The sequence below is a fragment of the Australozyma saopauloensis genome, chromosome 3 (genome assembly GCF_035610405.1).
Source record: "Australozyma saopauloensis chromosome 3, complete sequence".
NCBI classification, from domain to species: domain Eukaryota; kingdom Fungi; phylum Ascomycota; class Pichiomycetes; order Serinales; family Metschnikowiaceae; genus Australozyma; species Australozyma saopauloensis.
In genome coordinates, this window is record NC_086133.1 from 1,244,940 (window position 1) to 1,266,676 (window position 21,737).

At 44.6% G+C, this 21,737-nt stretch overlaps 8 protein-coding genes across 8 annotated transcripts; 1 reads left to right on the top strand and 7 right to left on the bottom strand.

Moving 5' to 3' along the window:
• Positions 1–155: 155 nt before the first annotated feature.
• Positions 156–740, bottom strand: PUMCH_002719 (uncharacterized protein; the record flags this gene model as incomplete). The annotated part of the gene is made up of 1 exon (XM_063021718.1): positions 156–740. One exon carries the CDS (start codon positions 738–740, stop codon positions 156–158), a length of 585 nt encoding a protein of 194 aa, XP_062877788.1.
• Positions 741–1,580: 840 nt separating this feature from the next.
• Positions 1,581–2,258, bottom strand: PUMCH_002720 (uncharacterized protein; the record flags this gene model as incomplete). The annotated part of the gene is made up of 1 exon (XM_063021719.1): positions 1,581–2,258. One exon carries the CDS (start codon positions 2,256–2,258, stop codon positions 1,581–1,583), a length of 678 nt encoding a protein of 225 aa, XP_062877789.1.
• Positions 2,259–3,427: 1,169 nt separating this feature from the next.
• Positions 3,428–4,924, top strand: PUMCH_002721 (uncharacterized protein; the record flags this gene model as incomplete). Its single annotated transcript, XM_063021720.1, has 1 exon — positions 3,428–4,924. The coding sequence occupies one exon, from the start codon at positions 3,428–3,430 to the stop codon at positions 4,922–4,924; it is 1,497 nt and encodes a 498-aa protein (XP_062877790.1).
• A 170-nt stretch (positions 4,925–5,094) lies between these two features.
• On the bottom strand, positions 5,095–6,327 carry PUMCH_002722 (uncharacterized protein; the record flags this gene model as incomplete). The annotated part of the gene is made up of 1 exon (XM_063021721.1): positions 5,095–6,327. The coding sequence occupies one exon, from the start codon at positions 6,325–6,327 to the stop codon at positions 5,095–5,097; it is 1,233 nt and encodes a 410-aa protein (XP_062877791.1).
• An 894-nt stretch (positions 6,328–7,221) lies between these two features.
• On the bottom strand, positions 7,222–8,436 carry PUMCH_002723 (uncharacterized protein; the record flags this gene model as incomplete). Its single annotated transcript, XM_063021722.1, has 1 exon — positions 7,222–8,436. One exon carries the CDS (start codon positions 8,434–8,436, stop codon positions 7,222–7,224), a length of 1,215 nt encoding a protein of 404 aa, XP_062877792.1.
• An 847-nt stretch (positions 8,437–9,283) lies between these two features.
• On the bottom strand, positions 9,284–14,779 carry PUMCH_002724 (uncharacterized protein; the record flags this gene model as incomplete). Its single annotated transcript, XM_063021723.1, has 1 exon — positions 9,284–14,779. One exon carries the CDS (start codon positions 14,777–14,779, stop codon positions 9,284–9,286), a length of 5,496 nt encoding a protein of 1,831 aa, XP_062877793.1.
• Positions 14,780–16,165: 1,386 nt separating this feature from the next.
• Positions 16,166–18,331, bottom strand: PUMCH_002725 (uncharacterized protein; the record flags this gene model as incomplete). The annotated part of the gene is made up of 1 exon (XM_063021724.1): positions 16,166–18,331. One exon carries the CDS (start codon positions 18,329–18,331, stop codon positions 16,166–16,168), a length of 2,166 nt encoding a protein of 721 aa, XP_062877794.1.
• Positions 18,332–19,075: 744 nt separating this feature from the next.
• Positions 19,076–21,037, bottom strand: PUMCH_002726 (uncharacterized protein; the record flags this gene model as incomplete). The annotated part of the gene is made up of 1 exon (XM_063021725.1): positions 19,076–21,037. The coding sequence occupies one exon, from the start codon at positions 21,035–21,037 to the stop codon at positions 19,076–19,078; it is 1,962 nt and encodes a 653-aa protein (XP_062877795.1).
• Between the last annotated feature and the right edge of the window lie 700 nt (positions 21,038–21,737).

The following is a 21,737-nucleotide window of genomic DNA, read 5'->3' on the forward strand; positions in this document are numbered from 1 at the left end:
ACTATGACATTTTCAATTACTCATTTACTTAATACATAATCAGACATCAAAGACCTGGAAAATACTTCTAATGCTCGGTTGCATTACGGTGCTCTAATATTAAGATCTACAACTCATTCATGTCTGATTCATTCATCTCTTTCCATATCTAATTCTTACAAGAGTCCAGCACCAGTGGCAGGAAACTCTACTGTAGCAGTCAAGCAGGTGATCAACTTGTCATCTTTGTCGAAAGCACGAGCATTGACAACATACTTTCCAGGAGGAACCTCTGCAGGAATTTCCACCTGCTTGGTAATGACTTGCTTGCCCTTTTTGATCGGACATTCCAAGTCGACATTTTCGACCTGCTCACACAAGTCGTAGGTTTGGTGAATCAAACGAATGAATCCAAAACGAACGTCGACCTCAACATATGCACCATCTTCAACGTCTTTGCTCAAATAGCCAGTAGCGCTGAAGGTCAAATTTTGGCCCTTCACTGGAGGGCTTGGGTCGATGATGACCTCCTGCAAGTCCAAAATTTGAGGGTTGAGAGCTTCACACTGCACAATTGGAGCATTGCCAGGAATTGGCTTCTCATTTGGGTTAGGCAAGCCTTCAAAGGTATCGATGATTTGAGCTTCTTGGATTTGCTCTTTGTGGCCAAATGCGTCGACGATTTCTTCCAATGAGGGAATAAGGAAAGCGGAGGAGGAGGCAGCAAATGCAGCCAATGCAAGTTTCTGAATGCAGACCATTTCTGTAGAGAAAGTGTGTTAGGAAGAGAGTAGTAGGAGGGGTCGATTAATTAATGATGGGGGAGGATGTTTCTGCAGGACGCACGATAGGAGGCGGCGTGATAAGATAAAATGGCAATGGGAGTGTGTAATGGCAAACGAAAAAACGAAATTGTGGTTGCGATAATGGGGGAATTTGCGCGCCTTTATATATTGCGGAAATACTTGGCGAGTTATGAGCCCAGGTCCGAGCTATAGCTAAGTTGGGTTGAGTTTTGGGGTGACTATAGTCGTGGGCTCTTGAAGGTGGTGATGATAGGAGAAGGTGTGGCTATGGAAATAAGTTTGAAGCAACTACGTCTGAAACCGTAAACTCAAAACAATTTGATTATAGCCTCGCTAAATACTCTTGTTCAATATTCTTAGTTTGGACTCTTGTAATTCATCCTTTATTTTTTTTTTACCAACTCGGAGTCCTTTTGCTTTGATGTCTGTCTGACCGTAGCGAACATGGGATCTTTTAAATTCAGAGAAGACAAAATGGTAGCTCATTCTTTTTCCGTATATCCTAAGAAATGAACTCTTTTGATTTTTCAATAGAGTTGTGGCTTTTGTTCATGGCGCATTGACTCAATCGGGTTTAGAAAACAGATCAGTGCTTAACGGTCATGACTCTAAGCATATATCAGTTTCGAACTGAAAAAAAATCAGCGGTGGCTTTTTATAGTTACTCTTGTTCCTGAATAATAAGCATAATTTTCTGATTCGTGTATACCTATTCGATTAGATTATATGCAACCAATTGAAGGACTATCAGCCTATTGAATCTATTTTGAGCAACTATCTATTAGTAAATCCAATTTAATCGCAGTGAGAATTGGATCCATAGCTATATCCTAGATTTGTGCTTCCCCCTTCGGGATCATATCTGAATGGTACGTCAAAATGATACTCCTCTGACCATTGAGTAGGTTCCTCACAAGAATGGTGTGTTCGAACCTGAACATCTCCCCACTTGACCTTTGTTTGGTACCAAACGCTGCACTTGTCTCCAGGACCCATGAAACATGTCCAAGATCCGTCAGTTGAAACAGTGCTTTCCCAGTCACCGCCTAACAAGAGATTAAGCACGCTCCACTCAACTGGGCCTTCCTCAATCAGCCATGAATAAGAGTACTTCCAGCTTAATTGAGTGTCTGATTCCGCGAAATCCTTGTTATTATAATGACAGTCACTGATTTTATACCACGGCGACCACCAATCACCCAGTTGAGCAATTCGACACTCTGCCCATCTACCTGAGCACGTATCAACTTGAGCAGATACATTTCCTGAAGCTTCAGGCTCTAGTATTTTAATTACTCGATTCTCATCTCGATCCGTCAAAAGAGTACCTGGTGGGAGGTCTCTAGCAAGCTCGGAGATGTGCAATGTATCTTTTACATCGACTAGAATTGGCACAGAAGTTGCCAGTGGAATACTTGTAGAGTAAATTCCAATGGCAAGAATAAGTACCAGTGTTAACTTTTGAATGATCATGATCGAATTATTTCCAGACCACAGTTAAGACAAGATGATATGTGGAATATGTCACCGGAAATCGAATTGGAAGGGTATAGGCGCAAAACTTGGGCGAGTTTAACGCTCTTTATATGCACTGGTGTCATCAAATGCGCAAATCAATGATCTACCACGGCATCTCGGGACATCAGAGTGTCAGAATTGAGAGATCTCGTACAATAATGTAGGTAGTTTGTTGAGGCTTTCACAAATAGACAATCAATAGATTTGAACGAGTCGTGAACGTGACAATGTCTTTGTTTATCAAATTTCTTAACTCTAGGACGTATGTTAAAGCACCAGTCCATGAGAGGATCTACAATGATTGAGGTTGCACTAGGGGTTCAGATCTCAATTCGCAAATCCACTCTGCTTTCTTAACGTTTGTAATGCATTGGCTCTCAATGACCTTTTTGGCTTCGTTTGTTAAGTCAAAGATTCTAGTGTTTATCTAATTTGTGTCTACCATCTCAATTGTAGAACAGTCACTCCGTGGATATGTAAAATATCATCCAAGAATCAAAGTCAAGAGTTGAACATGTCAATTTGTACATGTATAAATAATGAATGTGATGTTCTCCCCCTACCACTGTCTTCACATTGAACTTGATAGTATATATTTTTACTACACCTTCCAAGACCTTAAGTTAAGAGACGTGACTAAACTATCGAAGTCGATTGAAATATACTACTTAAAATCCAATCCATTTTCCGGAGCACCCCGTTGCATAGCCATTTGTTCAATGTCCAATCGTTAAACACAACTTATGTGTCTCGTCTCCATGACTAGTAGATCTAACCTAATCACTCCAAAAATTATTCAAGCAACTGTTCTTATTATTTCTCAGACGTCGTATGTGACTTGCTTGAAGGTACTCAACAAATTTGTAGGTGGTCATTTCCTAATTGGGTCCTGGCTGCAAATAACTTATACAGTCCATGAGATACTGAACAAAGAGTATTGTACAACAACATCATTCCACAACGCTATCTTTTTTCAAAAGCTCATATAAAGCTAGCTTCTCTCCAAATTTACTGTTAGCTTTGTGCTTGTTTCAGGTACGTTTCAAAAGTGTTCCACGTGAGCTCTCGGTAAATAAAAGTACACATTGTGTAAAATCCACAAGTCGATCACACTTAACCCGCAAATGAGTTTCGAAACTCTTCAAAATGAGCCAGGGATAGCCCAAGCCTGGTTGATGGCTACTGTCGGTCCAAAAGTACACCAAAGACTGCTTCGTAAAACTATCACAGAGATTTCTATCCCCAAAATCTGCGGAGCAATGCAGACCCATACAACTTTGCTGCTTCGCGTTAGTTCAAGTCTTCTTTATGGGGTTTCATTGCTATACAAGCAAAAAGTCGGTTTTATGGCTACCGATTTGTGTTCTGTCTTCGATAGACTCTCGTTCCAAAGCTTTGATAAGCCAACAAAAGTAGTCGGCACTGAGGATCAAACAAAGAAACGAAGATGCCATTATCTCACTGATGATCCTTTATTCAGTATGGAGGCTGATTTTGTCAACGAGTGGAAGGATGGTGAGGCAAGCAGCACAGATTACTTGAGTGATGTTTTAGCTATTCAGGAAATGGATCGCTACTTGAACGAGCCAAAAACTCCAAGGGAAGTTGGTGAGAATGAGAAAGCTAATTTAACTCTCGAGACCAACTTGGACTTCGGCTTTGAATTCGATGGCGACGGAAATGTCTTGACTACCGGGTATAACGGAGTGGATATCCTGGCAAATCTTCTTGAAGATTTGAATTTCGACGAAGATTTCAGTGCATCTGCTGGCAACGTCGTAGAAGATTTGTCCAAGTCTGTAAATTCTTTGAGCTATGGTGCTACTACCTTGAATGCAGCAGAGGCCACTATCACCACAAATCCCTCCAAGCACAAAATTAATAAGAAGCGTTTCAAAATTGACCCGGTGACCATTTTGAATCCATTTCCCAACTCTGCAAGTAGTTGCAACTATATCCCAAGGAAGATCAGCCTTCAGACGTCGGTGAGAGAAATTGTTGCGACTGAAAGCACAAATCGTCCTCAGTTTGTTAATCTATGCTACAGATTGGCTCTCGGAGCACAAGCTGCAGACTTGATCTCACCTGACGCATTACCTCTGAAGCAGAGACACCCTAGCGCTACCAATATCGAATCATTTCTTCAAGAAATTGACGATATTGAGCGTGGTCGAGATGCTGCTATCGCACGCCGAAGTCTGAGTTTTATGGAAGATGCATTGGAACGAATGGGCATAGATCCAGATGACAGCTTAGGAATTGACTATGGCTTAGACCCAATTTCACCAATGGCAGACGACTACGATGATGACAAATTTCCACCAACGGAGCACGATTCAGAATTCGTGCGCAAGCTTGAAGGTTTTAAGGAATACCTTCAGGAAAGAGCGCTAGTGCTTTCCACTGGTGAACCGCTGCAGCTGTGGATGACATTCACACAACTCGTTCCTGATAAGAGTAGCAAAATCGAAGACGCAGTCTCCGTTAGCCTTGCAGCTCAATCTTTTGCGTTTCTTCTTGAACTTGCTACTAATGGTAGCCTCGAATTGAAAGCCGATAGGCAACTGGATCGCCATGGCAGAAATACAGAGGTAATCAACATTAGATTATGTATGTCATAGAATGTGTCTTCATTACAAATTCAGCTCTACAGTGGTGGTTATACGTTGATAATTATTATTCGCACATAATACATAGAGTAGAATCATTAAAAAAAACTTCGGCGCGGCGAGCCGGCGATGATTTTAGAATATACGGCTCGCAGACGGAAGCGGGGTGCATGTGTGGGAAATTAAGCAAGACCGTTGGTGTCGTCGTGCTTGGCGAACTCCTCCTCGGCCTCGTAGATCTCACCCTCCTCAGGCTCCTCCTCGTTCTCGTGGTGCAAGGACAAGGTTGGCTTGACAGCGGCGGCGTCCAAGGTCCAAGAACCCAAAGCGTTCTCGGCGTCAATGATGATTTGCTTGGAAGCATCGTAACCATCGTAAGCTGGTCTGGTCTCACCTGGGGTGACAGCAGAGTCGTCCAACAACTCCAACAATGCCTTACCATAGCCGGCTATGAGGGCATACTTCTCGGCCAACTCTCTAATGGCATCGAATTGGTAGTTGAAAGCAGCCTTCAACTTCTCACGGGTGATGTTAGACAATTGAGCCTCAGCGACAAGAGACTCGGCCTCAGCACGGACCAACTCCTGCTCCAAGACTGGAATCTTTGGAGATTGTGGGTCCTTGTACTTCAAGTGGGCAATCTCGTCGGTGATCTTTTGCTTTCTGTCTCTGGATGGTTGAACAGAAGACTCGATGTTTCTGATGGTCTTCAAGGTGATTCTGTATTGGTCGTACTTGTCGATGAATTGGTCCTCCAACTCACCAATCTCGTAGATCAAGACACCCAACTTGTCAGTGACATCGGAAACATCCTCGTCGTTCTCCTCACCCCACAAGGACAATTGCTTAGCAACCTCTCTTCTCTCTCTAGCAGTCAACTCAACGGCGCGCATGACGTTCTTCTCCATCTTGATGAATTGAGTCAATTTCTTGGACAATTCAGGAGCAGTGGCGCCGTGGAAAGACTTCTTGAAAGAAGAAGTGATACCGCCCTTTCCGAAGAACTTCAGTTTGGTGGACGAAGTTGGTGGAGGAGGCGATTGCAATTGGGAGGCGGTAGGAGCCTTTTGAGATCTGAGAGAGTAGGTTCTGTGCATTATGTGGAAGATAGACCAGATATGGTGTTTATTGGAATAAAGGAATGGGGTCGAAGCAGGGGGGACGAGGGGGGTATTTATACAGACAGCAAATTGGAAGTGTGGGTTTGGGACGGCGGATAGCACGCGCGGTCCTGCAGAATGGCCAGCATGCGTACTGCAGGCGGGCGGCTGTCGGGCATCTACGTTGCTTTGGTTGCGAATGGTAAGAAAGAGAAGCGATGAGAGAAAGAAGAGGAATTGGGGTTGGATCGGTTTTGTTTGGTCGAAAAAAGGGAAAAGATAGTGTCCAATGATGTGACCGGATTTGGCTTGCATATAGGCGCTCGCTGCTTTTTCATCTCCGACTCCCTTTCTCCCCTCCTTTGGCTATCTCGAAGTCAGTGGGGCAACCAATATACTGTTTCAGTATCCTATTCTTAGGAACCCGGGAGGGTATGAGACCTCAAGTAATCTTGGTTCTGTTTTGGTTTTGAGCTCTTTCCAATTAATTCTGCCTCTTTGGGAATCAATGGTTGCAAAATGCCGATGACTAAGGGCCCATAATCCCTTGAGCAATCGCAGAAAAGTCAAATGGATCCAAAACATGCGTTGGTTCTGTGTTGTGGTTCGGCTATTCTCTCCTTCCGAAAGCTAACTCCTGGTGGTTAGATCTTCGTTAGTATCGGAATCGCTTCTAACCTCGGTTTGCCTCAAATATCTCCGCCCGTTGCCTGATCTGGCTTGTAAATCCGAAATTGGTGACCTTGGGTTTTGTCTTGGGTGCTTGCTGGTGAGGGAAGTTGCATCATTGTATGACGTAACCGGACATTAGAAGGCCGTCTGCATGCAGGCCCATGGAATCATCGGTGAATTGTTCCAGAAAAATTTCATTCACTATGATGTAACCGGGTTGCAAAAAAAAATTGACGTTGGTGAGGCTACAGTGGCAGATGGTCTCGCGTCTGAAACACGAGCGGTTAGGCATTGGGTTCGTGCATATTGGTCTGACTTCTTTTTGGTTTGATAACTTTTTAGTGTACAAATTATAATATATACAATGGATGTTCTCTGTGATTAATAGAGATGTATGACTCTAGAAAGAGAGTCTTCTAGCAATCCTTCGTTAGTTTCAAAAGACTTTTTCCATAAAATCCAGCGTCGGATCACCATTTACACCCGAATGTCATTCGTCGAAGTGCTGTTGTAAATGGCGTTTACTTTGTAAAACGATCACTTTTTCTGCTTCTTTGCTTTAGGTTTCGTGTCACTCTCTTTTCTTTTCTTTAATCGGAGAGCGGCCAATACACGCATGTAGTCGTCCTCGAGCGCCATATATGCTGTCTGTAGCTTATCAAGACGTGTAGGCTCGTCCATTTCAACCAACGCATCGTGGTTCTTCTCATAGAGACGGCGCTTGATGAATTGACGGATAGCCTTCGCGGACTCTTTGCCCAAACCATCCTTACGTTGTTGCAAGAAGATCATCTCCAAAAGGCGCTGAAGCTGTCTTTTTTCGAGCTTCTCCTTCTTCTTAAACTCTTCAAACCATCCAGGAGCTGTAACTGTGGCAATGGAAATGGACAGAAGGTCAATATGTCCGCTAGTAAGGAGGCGAGTCAAATCGACACGGTCACGCAAGTCGTCAAAGCTCTCGTTCGGGTCCTCTACCACGACCTCTACCACATCAGGGTCAGCAAGCCATTGTTCAAAAAGACGCTCGTACATTTGGCCACCCAATTGTTGGCCTTGGAAGATGGGAAGAACCACAAATTGAGAAATCTTTTTTCTGGTTTCAATGGCTCCGGCGTCAAATTTAGTGTGGCCCGGATACTTCCAATAATTGTAAACTGTTGTAAATCCCACAATTTCCGGTAATTGAGGGTCTGTCACGTTGTACATGACATACACTTCCCACAATGGATCCAGAGCATCGATGTACGTACCTGCCTCGATAAACAAAAGCACAAGAATCTGAAGACGTTTGTGGAGTTCCAATCCGGCAGCAGACGCGAGGTCAAGTTTGTAGAGAGCCCAATCCTGCTGTTGGTGTTTCCAAGTTTCTCCGACTTGCGAGCCTGGAATGACGTAATCACGCTGTTCCTGCTCAATACGGTCTCTCCATATACCTTCATCCTTGAACACAGCCAGGGCTGGTAGTTGGTCCAACATCTTCTGTTTCACATCTGTATCAACGTCCGGCATTGCTGCAGACCATTTGACGTTAAGAAACGGGAGCCACGTGACGGCATCGAAACACAATAGGATTTGGAGATCTTTGTATCCAAAAATAGACTCTGCTTCGCCAAAGATGGGGTATGTGAACGCTGGTTTGAATGAGCTGGCAGTACCCTTGGTATCTGTGACGTAGATCGACATTGCCTCGTTCAGGGAGGATGTCCAGAGCTCAGGTTTAAGTGCATCCACAGCATCAGAAACTGACGTCATTTTGTCTAGATGGGATGGCGGTAAAAGTGGAAAGAATGTAGTATGTGTTGTAGAATCGATACTATTTAGGGTGTGGATATAGGAATATGGGGGAAGGACGCGACACGTAGAAAATGAACAATAGTGGGGTTGAAATTTTGCTTAATTGATTCTTCTTCAGAAAAATTAGATTGCCCAATAGTAACTTTAAGGGAGAGTAATTTTTGTTGATCGTTTCGTTTTATTTTGTTTAGAAGATTTTCTTAGCTTCACTGCTGCAATTTCGTTTTCAAATCCAAAGATGCACTCTCAGTTTTGACCAAGGAACTTGAAGATTATTGTGATTAAATAAAATTTTGGAATTAAATGAGTAAAGTACTTTTTGCGGCTTTTGTATGAATTCTTGGCTTAATTTGGAGAAATTGTGTAGCACGACATCTGAGAAAATCTGATCTTACAACATCGTAAGGTCTCCAATTATATTGTTAGTTATGTTGTTGGCAATTTAATACAATAAAGTCCTTCTCTCTGTCATTCGGCACAAGCGCCGGGAATGTCGTAGTATCCACCAGACAAAAGCTCTCATAGTGGCATAGTCCTAGATTAGGTAAACTTACTCACAAGCGAACTGCAAAAGGACCTTACTTATCTAATTTTAGATGATCTTTGTCGTAACAGATACTTTCAAGGCACTGAAGGACATCATAGACTCGTTCCAAAATCATCAGCCTGATAGCCTGAACCATAACTAAAGGTAAATCAAAAAAGAACAGGAGGAGATTAAATCTACAATCAAATTCCATTATTACCTTTATTCCTTTCCGGCCAGCCCCCTCTCACAAGGGCTGGCGTTAATTCAATCTATACATTACTCAACAACGACAACCAAATCTCCAGCATCAACCATATCTCCGTTGTCGTGGAAAATCTTGACCACAGTACCCTTCTTGGTAGAAGTCACCACCATCTCGGTCTTCATGGCCTCAACCACAATCAATCCCTGTCCGACGTCTACCAAAGAGCCCACTTTGACAAGTGGCTTCCAGAAACGTCCGGAATATTCAGAATAGATCATTTCGGCATCCTCGCTGAAGGTTTCATCTTCAGCCAAGGCTGGGCCGGATTTACCTGCCTCCAACTCAGCGTTAGAGACTTGAATCATCCGGTTGAACTCTTCAAGCTTCTCACCACCCTGGTTCTCAATGAACTGCTGGATAGAGTGAGTGTTGTCTTGGACCCAGTGCAAGTACTCCTCGTGGTCAAAAACGGTCTCAACAATCTCAACTTGGTAGTGACCAGCCTCCATCTGCTGTGTGTTGTGGTCAATCTCAGCTTCAGTGACTGGGAAGAACTCAATCTGGTCGAATGGGTTCAACAACCATGGCTTGTTACCTGGAGAGTGGGATCCCAATGTCAATTTGTCCCAGATTGGAATGGTACGACCAACCAATTGGTAACCACCAGGCGATTCCATGGTGTAGATACACATGTAGTTACCTCCAATACCAACAGTACCGTTTGGAGTGAAAGTTCTCGAAGGATTGTACTTAGTACCCAACAAACGTTGTCTAGGATCCAAAGGAACGGCACATGGTGCTCCCAAGAAAACATCACCAAGACCCAAAACCATGAATCTGGCAGAGTACATCAAATCCTTGACATCATCGCGCTTAACACCATTGATGTTAGCGATAAAGTCGACGTTGTTAGGCAACCAAGGAGCCTCACTACGAATGGTCTCCTGATATCTCTTGACAGCGTCCAAGGTCTTCTTGTCCTCGAACGCCATTGGCAATCTGATCAATCTGGAGGGAACCTTCCACTTGTTCACGAACACAATCTCCTTTTCAAGAGCAAGCATGGTACGCAACAAGTCCTTTTGGGTGACGCGCTCATCGAATTCGATCAAAACGGAACGAACACCACGCGACATTTCAACGACTCCTTGCACGTTCAAGTATTGAACCATCTCGATCAATTTGTGGATACGGTAACACAAGTTGAAGTCCAAGCTGTTCTCACCGTACTCCACCAAGATGTATCTGTCACCAGCTTGACGGTAAACGATCTTAGGAGCGCAATTAGTGCCCTCAATGACAGCCAAAACTGGGTCCTCAGCCTCAGCCAAGATCAGGCCTTCGAATGAAGGCAACTCACCACCAAAGTCCTCAATGATCTTGTCTTGAGAAAGTTTCAAGCCCTTTGCAACTTCATAGGAGAGAGGGAAGAATTGAATCAGGTCACCGGGTTTGACCTGGCCAATCTTCCACATCTCAGCCTCTGCAACCACGGCTTCACAAACAAATCCACCAAGAGAAGGACCATCGCAGGTCAAAATGACTGGCTCATCTCCGGTAAAGTTGATAGCACCAAGAGAGTAGACGTAATCGTGAGCGTTAGATGGGTGCAAACCACCCTCACCACCATCCTTTCTGGCCCACTTTGGCTTAGGACCAATCAATCTGACACCAAAACGGTTCGAGTTGTAGTGAACCTTCCAGGCGCTGCTGAAAAACTCCTTGACTGCCTCCTGTGTGAAGAAATCGGGGGATCCATGTGGACCACAAGTGACACCAACCTTCCATGCGGTAGAAGAGTTGTAGTCGTAAGATGGGATCAACAGAGAAGGAACAGAAGCAGGCTCAGACACAGGGAGAGGCAAGGTACAACTTGGCAAGTCTGGTTGACCCAAGAACAAGACGTCACCGAACTTAAGCACACGACCATTGTAACCTCCCAAGTTACCGAGAGCAAAAGTGGAACGAGATCCCAAATACTCGCAAACATCAATACCACCACGAATGGCCAAGTATGCTCTGCATCCACTCTTCAACTTGCCAATAGCCAACTTCTCGCCCTTCTTGACATGGATTGGTGCCCATTGCTTAACGGCAACACCATCAACCTCGACTGGGACTTCACCACCGGTCACAGCAACAATGACATCATGATGGAACAAGAGAGTTGGACCGCTCAAGGTAATCTCCAAACCAGGAGACTTCTTGTGGTTACCCACACAGCGGTTGGCAATTCTAAAGGCATACTCATCCATACAACCAGAAGGAGGAACACCAACGTGCCACAATCCCTTTCTACCAGGGAAATCTTGCACAGTGGTGTAAGCGCCAGGAACAACCACCTCGAAAGCGGTTGGGTTGTAATCGTAGGAGTCGAGTACCTTGGTTGCAACCTTAGCCTGTTCAAACATGGCTGAGTTAGCAATAGAACGCAAGTAGTCGATGTTGGTAATACAGCCAGAAACTGCAGTCTCGTTTAAGGCTTGACGCAACTTTTGGAGACAGTCATTTCTATCCTTACCGTGGACAATAATCTTGGCCAAAGTAGGATCATACTCGGCGGAAATGACGGTACCATCTTCAACCCAACCATCAATACGAGCAAAGGATGGGAACTTGACTTCAGTAAGCTGACCAGGAGAAGGCTTGAAGTCCTTGACTGGGTTCTCAGCGTAAAGTCTGGCCTCCATGGATGCACCAGTACAAGTAATGGCCTGGGAGAAGTCAGGAGGAGTATCGGCGGCAATGAACAACATCCACTCAACCAAATCCAAGCCTGTCACCATCTCGGTGATAGGATGCTCGACTTGCAAACGAGCGTTGACTTCCAAGAAGTAGAACTCATCTCTCTTCTCATCGTAGATAAACTCAACGGTACCAGCACACTTGTAGTTCATCAAAGATCCGAGCGATTCAGAAGCCTTTCTCATTCTCTGTCTAGTAGCTTCGGGCAAGTTTGGCGCAGGGGTTTCTTCAATAATCTTCTGGTTTCTTCTCTGCAAAGAACAATCTCTTTCACCCAAAGCAATAGCCTTACCGTAACCATCACCGAACATTTGGATCTCAACGTGACGAGCGTTCTCGACAAATCTCTCCAAGAACACACCAGAGTCACCGAAGTAAGATTGACCTTGATGCTGAACGGTTTGGAACACGCGCTCAATATCGGCCTCAGAGTCGACCTTTTGCAAACCAATACCACCACCACCAGCAGTGGACTTCACCATGACAGGATACTCCAACTTGGCGGCGATTTCCTTTGCTTCTTGTGCAGAGGACACCAAACCAGATCCCGGAACAAGAGGAACACCGGCTTTTTCGGCGATTTCTCTAGCAGAATGCTTCAAACCGAGCTTACGAATGGCGTCACCAGATGGACCAACGAACACAATCTTCTCACGAACACATCTGTCAGCAAAATCAGCATTCTCCGATAAGAATCCGTAACCAGGAATGATAGCTTCGGCACGAGACTTCTTGGCAGCGAGAATGACCTTATCAATGTTAATGTATGTCTCGGCAGCAGAAACGCCATTCAAAGGAATAGCCTCATCAGCCATGAGAACGTGACGGGCATATTTATCAGGGTTGGAGTAGATGGCAATCGAGCGAATGTTCAACTTCTTCAAAGTCTTCATGATTCTGACTGCAATCTCACCACGATTGGCAACAAGAACAGAGTTAAATGGCTTCTTGAACTTGGCGGCCTCTCTGTCCAAGTGGTCATGGTAGCCCTTCCATCCACCGTACTCGGAGATGTCAAGGGAGCCAGAGGCAGAGTAGCCAGCTTCCTCACAAATGAAAGACTTGATCCACTCACCAGATTTCAACTCCACAGAGCCAATACCCAATGGTTCAGGAACGTAGCTAACAAATTGACCAAAAGTTTCGACAGGAACTTCATAGACCTCCACAGCGATACTGCTACCGAATTCGGATACTCTTCTCAAACCGGGTTTGGCTACAGGGCCAGTTTTAGGCAATGCGTACAACCTGTAGTTTGGAGAAGTAGTGGTGGCCTCGGAGAAAACAGCATGTACCTTCTCTAATTGCCAGTGCAATTGAAATCCCTTCAAGTGGGCACCGACAACAGCCAACTTGACAGTGTTTTTGAGAATCTTGCGAGGCAACTTGTCAAGTGGAAGAACGTCATCACCGAGAGAGGAGTAGGCTTTGTCAGAAAGGCAACCGTAGAAACGGGGAACACCAGCGGCAGCAGCCAGCTCTCTCAAGTATCTAGATGCAAATTCCAAAAGAGCGTAATCGTTGAACTTTTTGGAAAGGAAGGTGATACCGAAAGGAATGCCGTCAGAACGGAATCCAGCAGGAACAGCCAAGGCACTCATGTCAGCAAGGTTGACGAAGTTGGTATAGGTTCCTTGGCAAGCATTGACACCAATTGGGTCGTTTTGGACTTGCTCAATTGTTGGAGTCAATGGAGCAGTAGGAACGACAATGACATCGATCTCTTTGAGGAGAGGCTCGATTTTACGCAAGATTGCTTGTCTCTTGTACTCGAACTCGAAGGCGGTAGCAGCAGTGTGCTTCTCACCGGTTTTAATGATAGAAAGAACAGTTGGGTCCAAATCCTTCTCAGGAGGGTTGGTAGCCAAGAAGTCCTTGGTGGCCCAGTATCTTTCAGAGACCCAACAGCCCTCGTACAAGTACTTGGCCAAAGTGAGCAAAGGCTTGATGTCCACGGTGGTCATTTCACAGCCAGTAGCAGCAACGTTCTTCACGGCGGCATCGAATAACTTAGGGTTCTCGGTCTCGCCACACCACACAAGGTCGTTAGGCACGGCCACAGTTGGCTTTTGAGAAAATGCCACCCGTGCATTGTCTGGGAAGGATCTAGAGTGCTCATCGTTGGCGGAGTCTTCCTCAGCCAACAAGTTGAAGGCAAGCTCAGCGTCATGAATGTTCAAGGCAAAGACAGAAACACAGTCCAAAGATTTGCAGGCTGGCACGACACCTTTGCTCGAGAAAACACCTTTAGTTGGTTTGAGACCAATCAAGTTGTTAAGAGCGGCAGGCACTCTTCCAGAACCAGCAGTGTCAGTACCCAAAGCAAGAGGCACAATACCACGAGCAACGACAGAAGCAGAGCCAGCGGAGGATCCACCAGAAACGTACTTATCGTTGAAAGTGTTTGGAGTAATACCGTAAGGAGAGCGGGTACCCACCAAACCTGTAGCAAATTGATCCAAATTGGTTTTACCAATAATGATGGCACCGGCAGCTCTCAAAAGACGCACAGTGGTGGCATCTTCGCTGGGATCGTACGAGAATGAGGGACAGGCGGCCGTGGTAGGCAAGCCCTTCACATCAATGTTGTCCTTCACGGCGATTGGAACACCGTAAAGTGGTAGCGAGGCCTTCTTGTCGTTGGACTGAAGAAACTGCCATTGATGGGTAAGAAAGTCGGGCGAAGATACAGAAATCCATGCTGGATCGGTAGCGCTCTGATCTGCCAACACTTTCTGCAACAACTCAAGGGAGTCATCTGGAGTAGCATCGAAGTGGAACTGTTTCCATTGAGTAATGGTCCAGCCAATGTAGTCAGTCATTGAAAATTCGAGTGATAGGGTAAAATTAATAGGTATGTGCTTTCTGGAAATTACAGATCAAAGGATGTCTGGAGGATAGATAGATCAACGGAATTAAATACAAAGTTCACACAGAAGTCCGGAGGTGAGAGGAGACGACTGTTGGCGAAATTTGGGGTTGGAGAACTGCAAGTTACTGGACATATTGCCTTCTTTATAAATTTCCAGACCGTTTGGCTGTTTAGGCGCGGTACTTATCGTAGATGCCATCACCAGTTGATAAGCCTGCAGACAACATCGCCTTGAGGACATCGCCGGGCCTATTCTGTTAACAGAAGGCGCAAACGGCCCGCGCATTGAGCTGGCGCCGATTAGATCGAAAGTGGCTTTTTCGGGAGGAACCGACGGCGGTGATTAAGGACTTGTGTGTGAGCGAAGAATTTACGGTTGCGAAGATTCTGTGTTGGCGAGGTGTAGCAAATTGGGTAGACCTTTGGTGGGCGCTTGCAAATTTTTGTTTGGGAATTGCGGGCCACAATCAGCGACATACAAATTTGGCGAGTCACGGCGGGTATAGTTGTTAAGGATATCTAGTCCAATTGAAGACATAGCGCAAAGTCATTCAGAGGAACACCCTACTGGACGCCAAAAAAGTCTTGCTAATGTCGTAACACCAATTTTGAATTTCGTGAATTTACAATCAAAAAAACTCAATAATAAACAAATATTTTTCAATCTCTACAATTTATTCTTGCAATGTGGGTTTCAAGTGGTAACCTCACTTTTAAGGTTCGTATATCATCGTAAAACTGCCAGTGTATCCAACCGCATCTTATCTTCCCCACCAACAGCTTACTTCTTGCAAATTCCGTAAATTTCTTTTCATCTGCATTGTGTATCCCACACAAGGTCTAATCCTAGTATTTGGTTATTGTAAGCCCTAATGATGACGTCCTTGTCATCTATTGGTCACTGATATCTTCCGGCTACAAGAGGTGTATGAATCCCCCACCCGTGCTGTCCGGAATAGATTAGATCACGTGTTTATCTATTTGGCTTGCGTGCAGTCGTTAATACTAGAGTTGATCTAACGAAAGGGTCCGTGTATCAAATATCTGGAGGGTTTAATTCTCCAGGTCGGTCCCTTATCCGCACACATATTAGATTGTGTGTTTTCGTATTTGCTTTCGAGCAGATTTTGTCCCAGTTGAGTCGGCTGTCAAAAACCAAGTATGGAAGAGCAAATCAACGTAAACTATCTAAAAATTTCATCAATTTCGAATAATAATTTTTGATTTCATATTTTAAAAGAACTGCTCTGGTCCAATACTCCTTTCCTCTATGAATTATTGTCGGTATTAGGCCTCTACACATTGCATCCGTATTAAATATTGTATTGAAACATAATTACTTCTTCTCTAATTCCTCATCAATTCCATGAGGCAGAACATAGCCTCCACCAACAACTTTTCCTTCGATAGTAGTCAATCTAGCGAGCTCAGCGGAAACCTGGCTCCGTACAGCATGCAATTGTTCAGGGTGGGCGTTTTGCCATTCACGCAACTTGTGCGTTTGGCCAGTAACGTCCCAGTAAATACCTCTGAAAGTGGTGTAGCAGCCTTCGCGGCCCTCCCATAATGGACCAATGATCACAACAAATGCAGTGAAGAAGGACCAAATGAACAAGACAACAATCCAGCCAGTGAAGAACTTCTTGCTGAAGATGTACCCAGTACCGTACATAGGCATTGGCCACAACACAAGAAGACATACGGCAAGTGTGCAGCAAATAGTCAAGGCAATCTTGAAGGAGCGTCTCAAACGAGCTTGTTCGGCGAGAGGATCAAGATCATTTTGGGCAATAATCTCTTGGGCGGCTTGGGCAATGGTAGACTTGACTGGGAGAAGCTTCTCGGGGTCATCGTTGTTCTGGGAAGACTCGGCTTCGAGCAACTCTTCCTCTTCGTCCACACGAGTGATACTCTTCAAAATGTCCCAGTCAAAGTTTTGTGGCTTGAATACCAAAATGAGCACAGGAATGATCACAAATGGTGCCAACAAGGCGACAATGTTACCAGTCAACATAGAGTCGTCCTCGAAAGTGGTAGCAACGCTGATGGCACCAAACTTGGTTTTGGTGACAATGAGCCACAGCATAATGGCCAAACCAGTGGCAATTGGAGGTGTAAAGGTAGCAGCGGCCCAGTTTTGTTTCTTAGAGAGCAAGGTCAATGCCGAAGGTAAAACACCACCTCCAATTATAACACCCATCAATTCATACAAGTAGCCCATAGAGATACCAGCGTAGTACAAGCCAATAGCAAACGCAGCCATGACATAAGCGAACACAATAACGGAGGCGTGAGACATGAAGATCAATCTCTTGCTCGATGCCTTTGGATTGATGTAAGTTCTGTAGATATCATAGGTGTAGATGGATGACACAGCGATCAACTCAGCGGACATAGCCGAGGTGACAGCCATGAAAACCAACAAAAGACTCATAACAGCACCACTCTTACCCAAAAGGGCAACTGCAGCGTTAGGCAACACCAAACCAGCACTGACCTCTGCTGAGGTCATTTGACGTGGGAAGGTTGGCCAAGCTGGAGTATCTTGCAAAGACAAGGCAGTAAGTCCCAAGGTAGTGGCAGTGAACATTGGGATGGCAAACCAGGCCAAACCTCCAATGACGTATCCGGGCATGGTGGCAGCAGGGTCAGAAGCGAAGGCCTTGTTGAAGTAACCGTTATCCAAGAAGACAGTACCGAAGTTACCAACAATGTTGATGACAAAGAAGATGCCTCCAGAGCGAGACTTCAAAGTCAAGTATGAGCCACCAGCGTTACCCTCTCTAGGTTGCGTCATAGCCAAGTTAGTGATGATGTCCCAGACAACAGCTGGAGATCCCAATTTGTCGGAAACAGCAAAAGTGTTAAATGCGAAAACCAACATTATAACCACAATGACTACGGTGTGTGCGTAATCTGTCAAAAAGGTGGCCTTGATACCTCCAAATAAGGTATAGATGACCACACCGAGGGGAAGTAACAAACAAGCAGCCACAACATTCATTCCGGTCAAGTCATGCACCACAGCAGAGCCACCGGTTAATAACATGGCTGTGACCAAAACGTTGGTAGCGAAACCCCAGAAACAGTACACTCCATGCGTGGTGCTTCCATATCTGGCTTTGATGATTTCCAAGTACGTGTGTGCGTGAGGAGCCTTCTCCTTTCCCTTAATAGCCAAACATGCGAAAAGAATAATCTGGACAGTTGCACCAGCAGCATAGTACATGGCGCCTGAGATACCATTGTTGTACACTTGAACAGTAGATGTTAAGAGAGTTGCAGCCCATGTCCAAGAAGAGACCACTGCAGAAGAAAGCAAGAATGTCTTCACAGACCGGCCAGCGGTAGCGAACTCTTCTGCTGTCATAATTTCTTTGTTGTAACGTCTTAAGCAGAATGTGGTAAACATCATTCCAAGGGCAAACACTGCACCCAAACCGACCACAACTGCGTAGCCTGCGCCCTGTGGAAGAGCAACATATTGAGCTGGCGACGACATGATGTAGTGCTAGCTATTCTCTTTGTAATTGAGTGAATTGGAGATGGTAAGGGTGGCTGCAAATTGAGCCAATTTATACATTTTCGAAGGAGATAAGACATTCTAGAGTCACAGGAAAAGTCCGAGCATTCTGCAGGAGAAGGATCTGTTATCGATAGTCTCAGCCGCAGTTCCAGCAGAAACCTTTCGTGTGTTCTTTGAAATTATGACAAGTGCATGCTGGGCGGTAAAATCTCGCCGGTGCGGACCGTGATTCAATGCAGGAATATAATCAAGATAGAGTATCTGCAGGTGGATAATCACTGCTCGCCAACCAAAATCAATTGAGATTGAAAACTGCAGATGCACTGTGGGGTGGCTATTGGTCTGATTAATCTTCTAGATCAAATGCCACTTATTCACTGGTTTGTTCCTGTGGGTGAAATATGACTCGGAGTCGTGGTTTTGCAGCCGCTCAGTGATAACAGAAAGATAAAGAGATATCGGTGAAGCGGAAAAGGCTACATTCCCTTGAATTCGAACGGAAAAGAACGAAATTGATCTCATTCTGGTAATTGGTGTTTTCGTATTCATATTTGAAAAGAATAGCGGCTTTCATCGGCTCCATGTCTCTCCCCTTGGAACTGTATTTGAGGATGTCAACCTTATCGATGCACAGCGCTTGAAAAGGAAATGGAAATGGAAATGAGGCAAAAAGATTCCCTATTGAGAAGGTTTGCTTTGATTACTAAATACATAGAGTCATCAAGTAAATCTAAGGCCATTGAGTTGGTTCAATGAATCAGGTAAGGATCCCGACAGCGGAGGGCTGAGGGACGGAACCGAGGTAGATAGCCCAAAGCTGTAGTCTGAGACGCGTATTAAGTTTTGATCTGCATCATATGTGGTTTTGAGTTTATCAGAGATTAATTTTTGTTGTGCCAAGACATCATTTTGGGCATCCTTCTTCTGTGACTCTTCATTAGCTAGCCGCGCCAAAATAGTCGGATCGAACACATTGGCATAATAGAAAGTGCCCGAAATATGCTCGTCCACAACAAGAAGTTGCTCTTCGAGACACAGCTCTAATTCTTCAGCACAGACCGCTGGGGACCAGCCGTAGTGGTCTGCTATTTGAGAAACTGTAAGCCCGTTGAACACACGATATTTATCTCTCATGTAGCCATCGTTATCCGCAAGCAATTCACTTTTGTATTTTTCGTAGGTGAAAGAATTTTCCTCATCTATCAAGTACTGTAAAAGAACTCGGTGAAGACTTTGCAGGTCATGAGACCGTCTGGCAACAACCACAAGACCTGACAGATATGTTTTGAGCCTGATCGGCATTTTGAGCTTATCCACGAGATCTAGAGATTTCGTCAAGTCCTGGGGCGGGATTAATTCAGTGCCAAAGCCTTGACTTAGAATTAGGAATCGATTGTACGAGGCAAATAAGTCCTGTAGCGTGATCATGGACGTAACAGAAGTGAGTTCAAAGTTGAGGAGGAACTCACTTACATGTCGAAGGAGTTCCTGGTGGTAGAGACTTGAGCTCTTATTGAACAGTAGTGGCGGCATTGTCTTGCCCTCTATGTTGAAACTGTGTCTCTGAGGCTTGATGACAGTTTTAAATGTAGATGCAAGATTGAGAATATCTTGAGCTTTGTACATGAGTTGCTCGAAGTCGTCTAGTGACAGGGATAGGACCATCTCGTTTTGCTTTCTTTTAAGCTGGTCAAGTTTTTCCAAACCACGAATACCACCAACCAATTCCTTTTGAGGGCTGGGCTCACGCAGTTCTACGATTTTCGTTCCTTCTCCATTAATGGCACCCTTTGCCTCAAGCGCCAGCCACTGAATGGACTGGATCTCCTCAAGAAGATGCTGGTATGATGCCAGTTCGCCTCCTTTTCGGAAGCTGAATTTCACGTAAGGTATGTTATTTGTATATTCCTCTTTGTCTTCGAGTATGAGTCCCATAGGATTCTCGGAGATTATACTCAGAGAAGAAGGATTGTCTAACGACTGGAGACGTTTCATGAGAGATGATGATACCAGGCGAAGAGCAGTACCACAAAGTTCACAGTAGCGCATTGAGGGATGATTCACGAAGGTACATTTTGGGCAAGCTTCCAGATTTGGAGGGGGTCCATTTAGAGTCAGTTCACGACTCAGCTCATCGGCCTCAGCAAGCACACGCTCAATCTGGGCACGGGAAGGTGGGATTCCGCAAGATATGCATGTCGGGAGTGCAGCATTCAAGTCGCAGTCGGTGCTGATCAGATTATTGTACAGACATATCACACAGACCCAAGTGACAGTGGAGGAGCGCAGACGTAAGGCCGCGTCCAGAACATTGAGTTGGTCAAAACTTCCTTTTGGCGTTGAACCAGACACATCCATGGCTTCTCCTTTTATGCTAGTCTCTTCATTTTGCTTCAAAAACGCCTTTATCTTCGGCGACGACCGCAAAAACCCTTCAACAAGCTCAATACGTTCAATTGCTGATAATTCGACAGCAATTGGTCGCTGTTGGTCATTTTGATCAAGCCAGATGATCCTCCGATTGGTTAGATATAGTCTTCCGTTCTGATACTTCTTGATCTTCAGCCGGCCTTGATAAAGCCCGATCCCATCTTTGATGTAGACATTGTGCTCATCCGACGCAAGAACAGGCCGATTACTTTTGTTGACAAGGACCTGTTGCCATACTGAAAGTGGAGGCATGAATTGTAAAGGCAACAATGACGTTAAAACTTCGGAATATGGCAGGAAACAGGGAGTCTTTCTATAATTTTTGGAGAGAGGGGAAAGTTATGATCTAAAGCACAGGATCTCTCGCACCAATTGGGTTTCCGTCTGGAGATATTGTGGTTATTAAATGTGTTTGTGCCTATTAGTGTATAGTGAGTAAGAGTAGGTGCTCATAAGTAGGTCACAAGACTGAGAGATAAGGACATTTCACATACTGCTGAGGCGTAGTTTAGTCAATAAGAGAGTTGGGAATTATCTTATTTCAGGTTTTTATTTAATTTTTTTGCTATTTGAATTTGATGATGTATTTGATACAATTTACATCACCGTGTGAATAAATGAGATTCCAGTGAAAAATGCGTCTCTGAATTAAGTATGCGTCTCTAGAGCAAAAATAAAAAGGATTTCAGTTTTGAATAATACAAATTTCAGGGAACTTAAAATCAATATGTACTACAGGATGTCCTAGTGACAAGCAACTGGGGTGGAAGATCTAGGCTAGGAATTCACCTATTACTGAATGAATGTACATCGTTGAAATATCTATGACAAAATTACTCGGATCTACGAACGTATCAATTAATTATCCATAAATCAAGGGATATATTGACCATACTTCCACAGAATTCATACAGAGACAAGATATGTACCAAACTGTTGGCTCAATGAAATA